The 15,458-nt window shown below is 34.4% G+C and overlaps 4 protein-coding genes across 5 annotated transcripts; all 4 read left to right on the top strand.

Moving 5' to 3' along the window:
- The first annotated feature begins 220 nt into the window (after positions 1-220).
- On the top strand, positions 221-2,359 carry LOC122593048 (60S ribosomal protein L18a-like protein). The gene is made up of 4 exons (XM_043765390.1): positions 221-686; positions 1,295-1,376; positions 1,825-1,939; positions 2,166-2,359. Exons 1-4 carry the CDS (start codon positions 380-382, stop codon positions 2,223-2,225), a joined length of 564 nt encoding a protein of 187 aa, XP_043621325.1. The 5' UTR covers positions 221-379; the 3' UTR covers positions 2,226-2,359.
- A 1,897-nt stretch (positions 2,360-4,256) lies between these two features.
- LOC122593049 (60S ribosomal protein L18a-2) lies at positions 4,257-6,103 on the top strand. The gene is made up of 4 exons (XM_043765391.1): positions 4,257-4,346; positions 4,483-4,598; positions 4,700-4,763; positions 5,575-6,103. The coding sequence occupies exons 1-4, from the start codon at positions 4,335-4,337 to the stop codon at positions 5,914-5,916; spliced, it is 534 nt and encodes a 177-aa protein (XP_043621326.1). The 5' UTR covers positions 4,257-4,334; the 3' UTR covers positions 5,917-6,103.
- Positions 6,104-7,625: 1,522 nt separating this feature from the next.
- LOC122591035 (pentatricopeptide repeat-containing protein At5g46580, chloroplastic) lies at positions 7,626-11,521 on the top strand. Of its 2 annotated transcripts, none has more exons than XR_006322660.1 (2): positions 7,626-10,433; positions 11,033-11,521. XR_006322660.1 is itself a non-coding variant. In XM_043763225.1 (2 exons), exon 1 carries the CDS (start codon positions 7,777-7,779, stop codon positions 9,904-9,906), a length of 2,130 nt encoding a protein of 709 aa, XP_043619160.1. In that variant the 5' UTR covers positions 7,626-7,776; the 3' UTR covers positions 9,907-9,908; positions 11,033-11,521. The 2 variants fall into 2 exon arrangements, 1 of the variants encoding a protein (XP_043619160.1); XM_043763225.1 differs by having other exon boundaries at positions 7,626-9,908.
- Positions 11,522-13,207: 1,686 nt separating this feature from the next.
- LOC122592669 (eukaryotic translation initiation factor 1A) lies at positions 13,208-14,064 on the top strand. The gene is made up of 2 exons (XM_043764953.1): positions 13,208-13,719; positions 13,830-14,064. The coding sequence occupies exon 1, from the start codon at positions 13,280-13,282 to the stop codon at positions 13,715-13,717; it is 438 nt and encodes a 145-aa protein (XP_043620888.1). The 5' UTR covers positions 13,208-13,279; the 3' UTR covers positions 13,718-13,719; positions 13,830-14,064.
- The last annotated feature ends 1,394 nt before the right edge of the window (positions 14,065-15,458 follow it).

Raw genomic sequence — 15,458 nt, 5'->3', positions numbered from 1 at the left:
AAATCTTTTATGTTAATACTTTACGTAGGTTAAAGTAAATATGAGTACTATTTATATGTCAATTTCCAGGTACGTTGTCGAAATATTACGACTCAAAATCCATGAAATTACGGCGACAAGACACAAACACACTTGTGCTGTCTAGTTGGTTTAAAATTAAAAATGTAATAAATAAACTAATAATATGACAAACACCACCGAGCGAAGCAACGACCGCGTAAATGCCGACGTCTTCTCTATTTATATAATTAAGAAGAAAAAACAAAATAACAAAAATTCATTCGATAAATCAATAATTTAAAGCAGAGGGATCCAAAGACGATTGACCTTGAGATTCCGATCAAATTAAACCAATTTCATCAAAGAGAAGAAAGAAGACATGAGCGAAAAAGAAGAAAGTAAGAACAGGGGCGCGGCGGTTTATCCCCCGAATCAACAACAACCGTCTCCGTCAGCACCACCATCAGAACAACAGGCTTATTATAATTATCAGAATTATTACGGTACCTTTCAAGGCGTGGCTAATCATCCTCAACAACCACCAGCTTATCCTCCCTCTTCACAACAACAGTCTTACCAACCACCGCTAGGGTTCCCACAACCCTTTCCTCCGCCACAGCAACACGCCCACCATCATCAGCAGCAGCAGCCCTACTACCATCATGGCTACCAAACCACCGTTCCAGGTTTCTTTTATTTCTAACAAGATTTAGGCTTTTTATATCTTTTTTTTCTTCTTCTTAGTTTAAGATATGTTATCAACTTGATATCTATCGAAACATTCAGAAATCATGTCCCAGACTACTCATGTAGAATTAGTAAGTTGGTTTCTACTTCCATGCCCCCCAAGTGGAGCCAGAAATAGGTTTTAGGCAAGAGTTATTATAAGGATACACATTTGAATTATCAACAAGGTTTCACTAATCAAGGGATGGACTTTGTAAATGGAAGATTTTTGAATTATCTAATTTTTACATTGATTAACAAAGATAATGTCTTGAAACTTAATAGTTCAGTGTCAAAGAATTATTTTAAGAAGAAATAACTTGTTATATTGTTGAAGCTTCTTCCAACCCCAAGAGGCCAAGATCTGTTAATTGGTTGCATTTCATAGTTTATAGATACGTAAACATCAAGTATGATCTGTTGAAATTTTAATGTTCAAGATATAACAGTTAATACCGTTGTGTATATATCAAGATCTAAAAGAGAGCTTAAACTAACCATTGTTACGGTGTATTATTTTCTGCATATGTCTTGCTTATTAATGATTCGCTACTTGATTCTCCTTCAGGCATTGTGATTGCGTCCGGAACACCTGTGTTAGTAGAGCGAAGAACCCTTCCTTGCTGTGGTTGTGGGATTGGCTGGTTCCTGTAAGTGTACGCTATAAAGAGTTTTTACACCCACACCAGGGGTGGCAATTTTGACCGTTCTTACTTATAAATGGGTTTACTTGGATTACATTGGGTAAACTAAAAATGAAAAAGTAGCGTAACAGGGAATTCACAAAATGGGTCAAAAGCTATCCAACAGTAGCGTAAGAGGGAACTGATAAAATGGGTCAAAAGCTGTCCAAAGTGTATTTTTAATACATAAAATCTGCTAAATCATCACTCTGTATTACTAATTTTTAATTAGATTAATCACGTTTGACACAATATTTGTATAAATACATATAAGTTCTCGGGCAAATAATCTTTCGGACAGCATAAAAACTGCTTGCTACCCATACACCCATTTTGCCATCTTGAATCGTCCAACAAGCATACTTCAATTGTTAATTGATCAAATATGCTGAAGTTTTTGAGTTGGTTCTGGCAGTTTCTTTCTAGGTTTCTTTTTTGGGGCTGTTCCATGGTATATTGGAGCTTTCATCCTAATGTGCGTGCGCGTGGATTACAGAGAGAAAGCAGGACTGGTTGCCTGCACTATAGCGGTGAGTATGTTTAGTTATTTAGTATGCTTTTTGACCTATCTGAAGAATGACACTTGATGTTTTGTTTCTTTACAACTACATACGGACATGTATGCAATGCACATATACATAGGTTTATATTTACGTACAAACATGTAAAAATAATTTGTGTGCAGATATTTGTAAGTCTGATTTCCAGAATTAAGATTATGTGTTGTTAACGCATGCTACAAATGGTTGTGTGCAGGCATTTTTGGTTTTGATTGCCGTCAGTCTTGGTGTGCAGAGGGCCAGATACGACTGGTAATTGGTATGCTTTCACGTATAGTTTGGATATTGTATATTCACCAAGTAATTGTGGAAAAAACGTGGATTGGTTGCTGTAAAGTTACTTTGAAGGTGATTATGGTTTTTTATTGTAATATTACTTTTATTCTGGCACGTAAGTTTGGAACCACTTCATTTACATACAGGCTTGTTAATGAACCATCAATACAAAGCATCATGCTTTATTAACATATGTGAATCAACAAGTGAACCCTGAAATCATAAACTCATATTTATGGATGGTTCTTCAACCTTCAGGATTTCAGTATTCAGATTCCAGGGAAGTATTGAATATTTGATCCTTCTATTCGCATATAACAATCTTTCTGTTGAATGGATCCACTGATGGTAAATTAATAGATCAAAGATGGTTAGGAGTGTGTGTTGCTTTCCGTTTCATACTGACTAGTAGCATTGACCAAGGCTTTAGTTTGATTTTCTTTAGCTACTTGTGCAATTTAGTATTCAGTTTTGTGTGTTTAGTCTTGTGATTCATCAGGTGAACTCGTGTTTATGTTTTGTTTGGTTTATATCTAACAAAAACATGGGTTACTAATTGAGAAAGGAAATATGTTTTCCCAATGGGAAATGATAAACGTACCACAAGAAATGAATTATGTACCATAATATACAAGATTTACAGCGTACTGTACAAACATGTGGTGTAAAGTTGTGGTACGAATATGAACTCCCTTCCGAATCTACCTATAAAAAAACAAAAATTAAAACTTTGAAGCGTCAACTCCAGAACTTTTAAATTTCAAAAACGCAAGCTTAGGCCGGAGATTAATTGTTGAATTATAAACCTAACCTAGTTCATTGCACCAATAGGCAAAAGTCATCCTTGTACGAGGCATGGGCCATAGCTCCTTTAACAAATTCACTAGATATGGTGCAAGACGATTCTACATCTCGAGGTTAGAGTGGGATCACGTGTTTTCAATATCACTAAAGTGATTGTTTTATCTTGATTTTCGATTAATGATTAGTAAAGAAATTAGGAATCTTAGGTTTTCTAATTCACCATCCCTCAACATGGTTAGAACTTGAAAGGAATTTCATTGCGGGTTTCAATCCAACTACTTGTTCCCGTACAACCATCTTGCTACAACTTCATCCTAGTCGAATGCCCCATATTGGTATGTGATGTGATAATAAGACCACCAAAAGCTTGTGGGACTAGTGCTACAAAGAATTCATGAGTGATCCTTTAGTCTATGTACAGCTATAATCAAACACAAATGAAAGGAAAGTTTGTTCATATTAGTTCATTTAATTTTATAAAAGGTGCATGAACGGATAAATGAATCTGAAACTATATTCATATTAGTTCATTAATAAATTTGTGTGGTTCATGGCCGAACACAAACGGTCGCAAACACAAATGAAAAAACATTCTAGAAGTATTAAAAATCCAATTCAATATTACAAAATAAAAAGTTTTTGGGTTTAGAAAGTACTAATATGAAAATGATCGATGTTTATGAATTCTCTCCACCTTATCCTTTAAGCACTATTGATGTTTAACAAAACCTAGGAAAGAAAAACAAATATGTTATTGATGGCTAGCCCAATTGGTTTTACCCGAGGTCTTGAGTTCGATTTTCACAGATGAAAAACCTTGGTGTTTTCCTTCCGAATACTTGTTACGAATCATGGTCATTGTCTAGAGCATGTACAAAGCCTCACCATTACACATTGAGATTTCTTTGATGTCATATGCCGACTGAATGTTAATTTTTTTTTTTTTTTTACATATCTATGAAAAACATAATACTAAAAATCTTACAATGTCAATAATTTTTATTATTATATATCTTTTAACATGAGAATGAAACTTATGTTAAGTAAAACAAATTTGAACAAATTAGTCTATATTTTTCTAAGTTAATGTTGATAACCATTGGGCTTTTAGTATAAAGAGGAATTGTGTTTGGGCTAGCCCAATCTAACAGCTAGGGTTTGGTAGTCGCCCACATATATACATATACTAAACCTATTTTACCCTAAACTCTTTCTGTCTTCACGCCTCTCTCTCTCACACACACACATACAGCAGCAGTCACCGTTGAAGACCCACCGAAAAAAAATGAGCTACAAGGTACAGACCTTAATCTATTATTTCGATCAAATCATGATTCCCTTTTTATTTATAGATTTAGCTATAAGTATTATTATCTATTGTAAAGGGAAAAAATATGGTTAAATGTTTGTGTATTTTATGGTGGTGGTGGCAGTTTCATCAGTTTCAGGTGGTGGGAAGGGCTTTGCCAACGGAATCCGATGAACATCCCAAAATTTACAGGATGAAGCTCTGGGCTACTAATGAAGTCCGTGCCAAGAGCAAGTTCTGGTATATCTCTTGTTTCCTTTTTTTTTAAATGTTTTTTCTCACCTTATTAATATATATTCTGTTATATATGTTTTAATTATTATTGTTGGAAAATTTTGAAGGTACTTTTTGAGGAAGTTGAAGAAGGTCAAGAAGAGTAATGGTCAAATGCTTGCCATCAATGAGGTAATTATCCATTTTGTGTTTTTATATCATATCATAATATGGTGTGTGTATATACATGTATATACTTAGATGTATGTGTTTTTTTTCTGTTGTAATACCTGGTTTTAGGGTAATACACATGAATTGTTTAATTATGAGTTAATGACTGTTATCAGAGGAAATTAGTTTTACGGCATGTCTTTTAATTAGTGATACATAAAATGCATTTGAGGTATTAGGGTTTGAATGCAATAGGCTTAAAACTTTCTTGTTAGATGGCAATCATTTCTTTGATCTAAGAAGTCTGCTTTGTTAGATGGCAATCATTTCCTGGATCTAAGAAGGCAATCATCTCTAAGAAGTCTACATGATTTATATGTTAAGTTATAAGTTTTTTTAATGAATTTAAATTTTTATGCTAGAAATCTATTTTATTTTTAAGTTCTTTGCCTGCTTCTTGATTTTCATGTTTTGTTATTTTATATAATTATGTATGACTATGATAGGCAATTTTTAGTTCTGCATTTTAAAGAGTGTGAGAGTGAAGGCTAAATTGGTTTGATCAGCTGATTTCCTGTTGGAGTGTTGGTAACATAAGTTACGATGAATGTATCTAGCTTGCATTATCCTATCGTCGACTTGTTCGGCATTATATATCTGCTGCAGTTTGTTAGAGCGATGTTCTAATTGTCCATGTTACTTTTTGTGTTGCCTTTCAAAAACAAAAGTTACTTTTTGTGTTTGTTTTATACTTGGTTTTATGGTTTCTCTTATGTGATGTCTCTGTTTTATTTTGCTCAAACTTGTTTATATCATTCGTCATTTTCTCCAGATCTTTGAGAAAAATCCGACTACCATCAAGAATTACGGTATCTGGTTGAGGTATCAGTCTAGGACTGGTTACCACAACATGTACAAAGAATACCGTGACACTACTCTCAACGGTTCAATTGAACAAATGTACACAGAGATGGCTTCCCGTCACAGGGTTCGTCATCACTGTATTCAGGTGATCAAGACTGCTACGATCCCTGCTAAGCTTTGCAAGAGGGAGTCTACCAAGCAATTCCACAACTCAAAGATCAAATTTCCGTTGGTCTTCAAGAAGGTTAGGCCCCCAACCAGAAAGCTCAAGACAACGTACAAGGCTTCAAGGCCTAACTTGTTTGTTTAAGCTGCTGTTTGGATGCTTGTTGCAGTCTCAAAAGTTCCAGTTACTGGAAATTTTGGAATTTGTGTTGAAACTTGCTTGTTATTTCTTAATCTTGGATATTTTGCTGGTTTTAGAGATCTTGGATATTTGAGATTTGATGTTGGATTTGTGGTTAGGTTATGCTATTATTGATGAGTTATGATAGTTATGTCCTGCAGCATCCACATTAATTTTTGTATTCTGCTACTCGTTTTATACAGGCCATCCTTTTGGTCCTGGCTGTGATAAGCCTTACTAAGTGACTATTACCAAATCTTTACCCAAAACCAATTGATGATGTCCAACTTGCTGAGTTGTTTCATTTCCAAACATTAGCTTCTACGTGTAGGCTTTCTTTTATTATGATTCATAACCCACGTATTTTTACGTTTTTCTCAGAATTATTTGTAACAAGATATTAGATACCATCTCTAATGAAAAGAAAAAAATGTGTCATGCCAACATTTTTTCTAAACTATTTTTTAAACATATATAATGTCATAATTATTTTTCTTTTCTTTTAATATATTTTTTATTAGACCCTATATATATAATCTCTTTTTTTCATATTATTTGTTTAACTTTAATTTTTTTTATAATTAATATGAAAAATGATCGACTTTATTTTAATTCTTTATTTTTAAATCCATATCTACCATTGATTTATCTTAGTTTTTTTACTTTTTCATCACCTTAATTGGGTTTTATATATTAATGTTTATCTTTACAAGTATCTTGTTATCTCAATATTAAATTATAATGTATTGACAACAAATTACATACATATTTCTATATACTTTTTGGTTTTAACTTTTTAATTAAACGGTCCGGGTTGAACCCGGGTTAATTACCTAGTCAAATAGAATAATTTTTATCAGGATATTTCTATTTAACTGGAATCTAAACATAGCAAATTACCCTCCTTATAGTTTTAAAGTCATATTACAAGAAGGATACTTTTACAGCACGAAATATGTATTCCAAAGTATATTATGATCCTTTTTTACAATATTAAACGAACTTTGTTCATGTCTTCTAGTCTAGTACATAATAAGAAATGACTATGAGAATGAAATAAACTTAGAAGGTGGAACCGTGTTGGATTCCTTTAATAGTCTATTAACCGAAAAACTTACAGGTTATTGAATACTCATGCAAAGAGAAAATTGCTTCCCCCTTGGGTCATTAGTTGCTTTGTACCTATGCTAACGCTATTTATCAGGGTGATGATTTATACATCATTTTTTTTAGTAATAAAAAAATACAAAAGTAAGTATTATACTGTACAATAATATAAAATATATTTAATGGTGCATGACTGAAAATGATGATACACATATTACCTCCCCTCCCATCTTATAAAGATTATGCTTTGGTCATGGCTCAAATAAACCTGATTCATGGATTTCATTACACACATTCGTATAATTTAATAGCAAAGGTTGTATATCTTTTTTAATAAAAAAACAAGTACGGTATATAAAGTTGCTAAGTTTAAAAAAAATAAAAACGTTCACAAATTACTCTTTTCGAGATTACTCTTCTTGCTGAAAAACATGCCAAAGTTTTACTGTAACATTTTTCACGCAGTTTTTTTTTATACGCAAAATTTAAGGCATCATTCTCAATTTCTTGCCCTGAAGTCATTTTCTTGGGATAACGTTACACAAAAAATATCCAAAAACAAACCTAACACAAGGGCCATACACTCTTCTCATAAATCTTAACCCCTTCCTCTCCCTCAAAACCCCCCTTCTTCAATCTCTTTTCAGCTTCTTCATGGGTTTTGGCCATCAATTAAAACTGTAAGTTCACTCTCCATTTACACACACACATACATAGATGGCTTCTACATTCTTTACTTCTTTTGATATACCAAATTCATTAGACCTAAAACACCATCTTCATCTTAGTTATAAAACAAGAACTAGAAAGTCACCATATTTTTACTGTAATTCCTCAAAATCACCACCAAAACCCGATTTATCTGAAGAACCCAAGAAGCAGAACCCATCTTTAGCTGATCAACTTCAGACCTTATCCACAACTATCTTATCTGACACCCCACAGAAGTCATCAACCCAAAAATTGTTGACCAAGCCTAAATCCATTTGGGTCAACCCCACAAAGCCCAGACCTTCTGTTCTTAATCTTCAAAGACAACAAAGAACTTCTTATTCACATAACCCTCAAATTAGAGACCTTAAGTTGTTTTCGAAAAAGCTTAATGAATGCGAAAATTCACAAGATGCTTTCTTGAAAGTTCTTGAAGAAATCCCACATCCACCCACTAGAGAGAATTCACTTTTGGTGCTTAATAGTTTGAAACCATGGGAAAAGGCACTGGCTTTTTTTAATTGGCTTAAAACCCAAGATTCGTTTCCCATGGAAACTATTTTTTATAATGTTACTATGAAGTCTTTAAGATTTGGTAGACAGTTTCAGCTTATTGAAGATCTTGCTAATGAAATGATTGATAATGAGATTCAATTGGATAATATTACGTATTCAACGATTATTACATGTGCTAAAAGGTCGAACCTTTTTGATAAGGCGGTTGAATGGTTTGAAAGAATGTATAAAACTGGATTGATGCCTGATGAAGTTACTTATTCTGCTGTTTTAGATGTGTATGCTAAGTTAGGAAAAGTTGAGGAGGTAATGAGTTTGTATGAAAGAGGGAGAGCGAGCGGATGGACCCCTGATGCAATTGCGTTTGCGGTTTTGGCTAAAATGTTTGGTGAGGCGGGTGATTATGATGGTATAAGATACGTTTTGCTAGAAATGAAGGCTTTAGGGGTGAAGCCTAATCTGGTTGTGTTTAATACTTTATTAGAAGCAATGGGGAAGGCTGGAAAACCCGGTTTGGCAAGGAGTTTGTTTGAAGAAATGGTGTCTGCAGGTATTTCACCAGATGCTAAAACGCTTACTTCATTGGTTAAGATTTATGGGAAAGCAAGATGGGCTAGAGACGCATTGGATTTATGGCAAAGAATGAAATCGAATGGGTGGCCAATGGATTTTATTCTTTATAATACATTACTAAGCATGTGTGCTGATCTTGGTTTACAAGAAGAAGCTGAAAAATTGTTTGATGACATGAAGGTGTCTGAACACTGTAAACCAGATAGTTGGAGTTACACTGCAATGCTTAACATATATGGAAGTGGTGGGAATGTTGAAAAGGCGATGGCTTTATTTGATGAAATGTCAAAGGAGAATGTAGGGATTAATGTTATGGGCTGTACTTGTTTGATTCAGTGTTTGGGCCGGGCTAGACGAATGGATGATTTGTTGATGGTTTTCGAGACATCGCTTAAAAAGGGTGTTCGGCCTGATGATAGGTTATGTGGGTGCTTGTTATCCGTTGTATCTTATTGTGAAAATGGTGATGATTTGGATAAAGTAATTGCTTGTTTACAGCAAGCAAACCCGAGATTGGTTTCTTTTGTTAAATTATTAGAAGTGGATACAACTGGGTTTGAGCAGTTGAAGGTGGAGTTCAAAGATATACTAAACAACACTGAAGTTGAAGCGCGTAGGCCGTTCTGTAATTGTCTAATTGATGTTTGTAGAAAAAGAAATCTTGATGGGAGGGCCCATGAACTTCTCTACATGGGAACCATGTACGGGTTATACCCTGGATTACACACAAAGACTCCTGAAGAATGGCGTTTAAATGTGAGGTCACTATCTGTAGGTGCAGCCCACACGGCGTTTGAAGAATGGGTTGGGACTTTTAGTGAAATGGTTAACCGCCAGGAACCTCTGCCAGAGTTGCTATCCGCTAGCACAGGTGCAGGGACTCATAAGTATTCTCAAGGGTTGGCAAATGCGTTTGAATCACATGTGGTGAAGCTTTCTGCACCATTTAGGCAAAGTGAAGAAAAACCAGGTGTTTTTGTAGCAACTAGAGAGGATATAGTGTCGTGGGTGCAATCAAGAGTTGGATCTTTTGCTGGTAGTCAATAGAGGTATCAGTTGTGTTGTAGTACTTGAGCATCTTTTATAGCTTTAGATACGGTTTCTATAACGATTTTCATTTGAAACAAGCTATACGTTTTGAACTTTATTAGTAGAATACATTCTGCGATAAATTGTCTCTTTCTTTTACCATTTATGTTGTGGTAGAGTCATACTCAGTTGTATCCGTTAAGTCATTAAGGTAGTTTATAATTAGTTAACTATTTATAATCAGTCAAGGGACCCAACTATAATGACTGGTAACAATATCCTATAACCTCATTACAGTTTTGTCTAGATGATGATTTTGAAAGTATGCTCGCTAACATAAGAACGGATTGAAATTTGAAAGCGTGTTCATTTTGCACTCAACTTATCTATTTGAACATCTAGTATTCACACATCAATGTAGGATGTACAAACCTTGGAACAACACTACTATGCAATCCACACATCTGGTATTCACGCATCAATGTAGGGTGCACAAACCTTGGAACAGCAATATTCTGGATAGTTCAAGGAGCGGTTCCTCAATGGTATATGAACAATAATTGGAACATATAATTCTCATTGTTAATATATTCTATTGTTACATCAAAGGCTGTTGAATAAAGTTTGAGGCTATAGATATTTACCTCCCTGAACCGCTGTTATACCCGCTACTGGCTTAATGGAATTTGTCATCGACTCCTCAAGTGTTACATATACACGGGCATATGAGTTGACCCTTGATATACTAGTTAGGGCTCCGTGCTATAGTGAAGGTAATCTATGGAGCATCTGGACTGTCCTTGATTGAGACAGTCCCATTCAAGAACCAGTTATACCTGATATTAATACTTTGCTAAGCTAGTTAGGCACTTAGGCCTGGTTACAAGAATGTCGAGCCTGACTGCAAATTGACATGCTATCGAATTTTGGTGATTGCACACAAGTGATCACAACAAGCTTTTGTTTTGATTTTATATTCTAAACAGCTACAACTACGACAAGCTTTGTTTGATGCTTTTGCTAATGAAGTACTGCAGCATTCTTATGCTCCGGTTATTTTCTTTAATATTTTAGGCAAGGTCCTGGTTAAATCTATAAACTTTCATTGTATAGTTAACAACGGTGCTCGTAATTGTGCTTTCAGAAATACTGTCTGTGTTCTGTGCGAGTCTTGGGAGGAGGCGCCTGAGCATCTTTTGTGTAGGTGCAGTTTTTCTGCTGATGTGTGGCATCGGCTAAGCGGTTGCTGTAAGGATGATTCTCTTTCTTTCTCTACTGCTACTGATCTTTTCTTGAATTGCATAAGAAAGTGGGTTTGGGGCGAAAGGCAAGAAAGGTGTTTAAAAGGACAACTTTTGTTACGTGTTGGTGTCTTTGGATGGCGAGAAACGAGACGAGTTTTGGGCATGTGAAGGGGAGTAGCGAGAAGGTTTTTTGTGATGTCAAAGCTAATGGATTTTTATGATTTAAAAGTAGATTAAAAGATAGTTTTATTAGCTTGGAAGATTGGAATATTCTGTAATGTAAATCCCCTTGATGTTGTTTTGGAAACTTCCCTGTTGTTTCGGGTGAGTTGTGCCTTTGTGAATAAGATTTATACTTAAAAAGAAGTTAACAATGGTGATTAAAGTCATTCACTCTCACTGTTCTTATAAAGTTTCAATTCCTTGGATTTCACTAGGAGGAGATTGAGAGGAGGTTTCAGATGGACAGATAAGTTCCTCCAACTTGGGAAAATGTCTTGATCCGTAAAAAATAGTCCATGCCTTTCAATCTTTCCATATTTTGTTTTTCTCAAGGTGATATATAATTTAATTATTTAATATATATCAATACCAAACAAGAACTTGTAAGTGGAAAGAAAGGATGGAAGGTAATTGAAGCTATGTTAGTCTTTTCCCTTTCTTTTTGCACTTTAAATGAAACTCGAAAGTATCGAATATACCTTCTCTTCTTTCTCTTCCTCTTCTTTCTTTCCTTAAGTAGACTCTAGACTAGAGAAGGGTTCGACAATCTTCGGTTATGTCATACCTTGCAAAATTGAGGTAAAAAAAACTTATCCATTCTAAGCAACAATAAGAAAAACCTCATTCATTTTAAGTTATATTCGTATAAATTAGACCAATTTATAATTTTGATTTATTTTCCGATTTAATAACCCATAACAAAATGTTGGTAACTAACTATTTACAACTTGACAATTTAAAAAAGATTTTGTAAATACTTATTATTTACTGGAAGATAAAAATAAAATTACAATCTTTCTTCGTGTAGTAACATCAAGTCGAAGAGGACCAAATAACTAAGGGGCAGTTTAGTTCACAAAATGTTTTTGATGAGATTGGAATCTGTTTAAAGAATTAGAACTGAAGGAATTGAAATCTGAAAGTTTTAAAATATGTCTTGTGTTTGATTAGCAGAATTCAATGGAATTCAGATTATTATTAACCCTGTTTGGTTTGTAAATGGGTCAAATAAATTGGAATGTAACTTTTGTACAATAACAAATCACTCTTTGATCAATTTTGTTAATTCTTTTCTATATTAATAATTTATAAGATTTTTATTGTTACTTTAAAAATAAAATATATGTTATTTATTATCTTTTCACAATATACGTTAACTGTCTTGTTTTACTAGTTATAAACTATTCATATATAATTAAACCACATATTACAACTTACCAAATATTTTAAACCATACATCAAAACAGTTCCAAAGATACGTCATAATACAAACTTACCAAGTCTTTTTTAATTACTTGGTTGAAGCAAACAAGTTAGTAATATGCAACAAAAGCTTCAAAATAAATACCAGTGACTTCAACCCAAGCTACCTTAATCATTTTTTTAGCTTTCCGACATCACAAAATGCACCAAATCTTTCCTTTCTTTTAAATCCCAAAGGTAAACACACTATCAGGATCACGTTTCATTTTTCGAATTGCCTTGAACCTTTGCAACCAAGACAAAGATATCATCTTTTAAAGAGCCGAAAGTAGCATAACTTCAAGTTTTATACCATCGCCGAATTCCTTTGAATTCCACAAACCGAACACCCCCTAAGGTTATTTTGACTTTTCACAAACTGAACGACCAAATTACAAACCAAATAAGATTAAGATTGGTACCGCTTTGGTTGGTGAAAATTGAAAAGTTATTGAACATTTTTGAAGTTTTAAACGTTTCAATCTCATAATCCATAAATTTGAAAAACCACAAGAGGTCTTTTTTGTCAAATCTTATATAGTATAAGGGGATAAAACATAAATTAATCATTACACTCTCAAACCACTCAATATATATAAAACCTAATACATCAAATTGGGGCAAATCAAAATTAGGGTTTCCCGTTTCTCTATTAGACAAAATCTCAAAATCCAAATCAAATCATGCCGAAGAACAAGGGAAAGGGAGGTAAGAATCGCAAGAGAGGAAAGAACGAAGCCGATGACGAAAAGCGAGAGCTTGTATTCAAAGAAGACGGGCAGGAATACGCACAGGTCCTCCGTATGCTCGGAAACGGGCGGTGCGAGGCCATGTGTATCGACGGCACCAAACGCCTCTGTCATATCCGAGGTAAGATGCATAAAAAGGTTTGGATAGCTGCCGGTGATATCATACTTGTTGGTTTGCGTGATTATCAGGATGATAAAGCTGACGTCATCCTTAAATACATGCCGGATGAAGCGAGGTTGTTGAAAGCCTACGGCGAGTTGCCGGAGAATACTAGGTTGAATGAAGGTATTGCCGGTGGTCTTGATGAAGAAGATGATAACGCCGGTGATGATTATATCGAGTTTGAAGACGAAGATATCGATAAGATCTAATGGTTTGCTTTTTCTTTATTTTTTCTATCCATCTCTCTCTCTCTCTATATATATATAATTTATATCTATAAGATGAAAAGGTGACTAATTGGTTTGAAATATTGGTGTGCAGTGTGTCAGCTGATTGGAATTGGATATCGATGGTTCGAAGAAAAAAGGTAAAGACTGTTATATCAGGGTTTGTAATACATGAGCTCTATGAATGTGATTTGGTTTTTAAGATTATGCAAGTATTAAAGATGTTTCCTTTTTTTATGTGTAATGCGTTGAAGTCATGAGATGTTATGTATTCATGGTTTACAATTATTGCTTACAATCTAAATAATCGGTTATCTGTTTTGTCTTTATTGCTATCGATACAATTTACAGGTCAATTGTTTTGAAATAGTATGAAGCTGCACTCAAACTTACAGTCAAGTGCAGCTTGACTGTAAGTTGCGGTTTTGACATGATTACGGTTTGCTAATTGTCTTTCTGTTACTTACTTTTTCAATGGACCGAATGTTACAAGCTTGACTAATATGGTTGCTAATTTGAGCTGGAGCAAGTAATTGATCAGTGTGACATCTATTTTCGCTAACTGTTTAGATAATTTATTACATTTGATTTATATTTGGTTTATGCTGGTTGTCATGCTTAGTGTGATTACTTCATCCTTTCTTGGTTTCTGCCTGGAAATATTTGTTATTGCTATTGGGGTTAGAAAGATCCAGTACGGTGGATCTGATATCTGAATCCTTCGCCTAGAAATATGCGTAAGTTAATAGCATGTAGTGATGAGATTTATCTGTTTTGGACCTTGGAGCCTCTAGTTCTATCTAGAAGTGGTAACATGGGGTTAGTAGGTCAAGTTAGGCAGGATTTTAAAGAAAGGATTTTAGAACAGGTTTGGTTGACCCTCAATCACATATTTGTTTTCTAAATTTTTGTTTATGGTGGTTTTTATATAGTTACAGATGTCGTAAATTGTTGAACTTTATAAACGCCCGGGTAAGATCCAACTCATTTTCGTGTTTAATTTTAGAAAGGGTGTATATTGTTTGACTCCCAAGGTCTTTATATGTTGAAATTTCCGCATACAGTTTACAAGTGTCATAATCTACGCGCTCTTTAACATGAGCTACCGGTTTGTAAAATCACCATCTCAGTCAAGTTTATTGTAGTCATTAGGTTGATTCTGATTCTGTCCGAGTGGTTGATTAAGGCATCTTGAAAGTGGATCATATTCAGAGTATATGATACCAATAGATCATGATGTATGGAATATATATGACACCTTTTGTGATAGACCCTACAATTGCCTAAGCAGTAAAGAGTTTTGGCAGTAAACTGAGATGTTTGAAAAATATATTCCATAAGGTGCTTTTTATTCTAGTGACTATTCAAATTGTTTATGGACATCTAACTAGAGGCTTGCTTGTACTAAATGATCAGAAAGGCGTTAGACTGCTGTATTGGTTCTCTAATGAGACATTTGAGGATATAGAAACTGAGAACTGGATCACACAGTACTGATTGGGTAGTAGTGGTGCCCGGGTTGATGTTGGACTAGGTTGGTTGAAAGTTAGGTTGAACTGAATTAGAACTTTGGGATTGCGATTCACATATAGTTGTTAAGGGCTTTCGAGTCATGTATAGTAAATAAAGATTATAAGAGAAGTTTACTTCCTTCCAATTGGACTAAACTATCAAATACCTGTTTGTTGTAGGGAGCAATAGATATGGGTACGTAACTACTTGG

Source organism: Erigeron canadensis, chromosome 3 (genome assembly GCF_010389155.1).
Source record: "Erigeron canadensis isolate Cc75 chromosome 3, C_canadensis_v1, whole genome shotgun sequence".
In the NCBI taxonomy this organism is placed as follows: Eukaryota; Viridiplantae; Streptophyta; class Magnoliopsida; order Asterales; family Asteraceae; genus Erigeron; species Erigeron canadensis.
The sequence above is the reverse complement of the archived record's forward strand: the minus strand, read 5'-3'. Positions and strand labels throughout refer to the sequence as shown.

Coding starts and splice junctions, on each gene's coding strand:
- LOC122593048 (XM_043765390.1), top strand. CDS start 380: ATGAGCGAAAAAGAAGAAAGTAAGAACAGGGGCGCGGCGGTTTATCCC. Junction 687..1,294: donor CTACCAAACCACCGTTCCAG/GTTTCTTTTATT, acceptor ATTCTCCTTCAG/GCATTGTGATTGCGTCCGGA. Junction 1,377..1,824: donor TGTGGGATTGGCTGGTTCCT/GTAAGTGTACGC, acceptor TGGTTCTGGCAG/TTTCTTTCTAGGTTTCTTTT.
- LOC122591035 (XM_043763225.1), top strand. CDS start 7,777: ATGGCTTCTACATTCTTTACTTCTTTTGATATACCAAATTCATTAGAC.
- LOC122593049 (XM_043765391.1), top strand. Junction 4,599..4,699: donor CGTGCCAAGAGCAAGTTCTG/GTATATCTCTTG, acceptor AAAATTTTGAAG/GTACTTTTTGAGGAAGTTGA. Junction 4,764..5,574: donor AAATGCTTGCCATCAATGAG/GTAATTATCCAT, acceptor CATTTTCTCCAG/ATCTTTGAGAAAAATCCGAC.
- LOC122592669 (XM_043764953.1), top strand. CDS start 13,280: ATGCCGAAGAACAAGGGAAAGGGAGGTAAGAATCGCAAGAGAGGAAAG.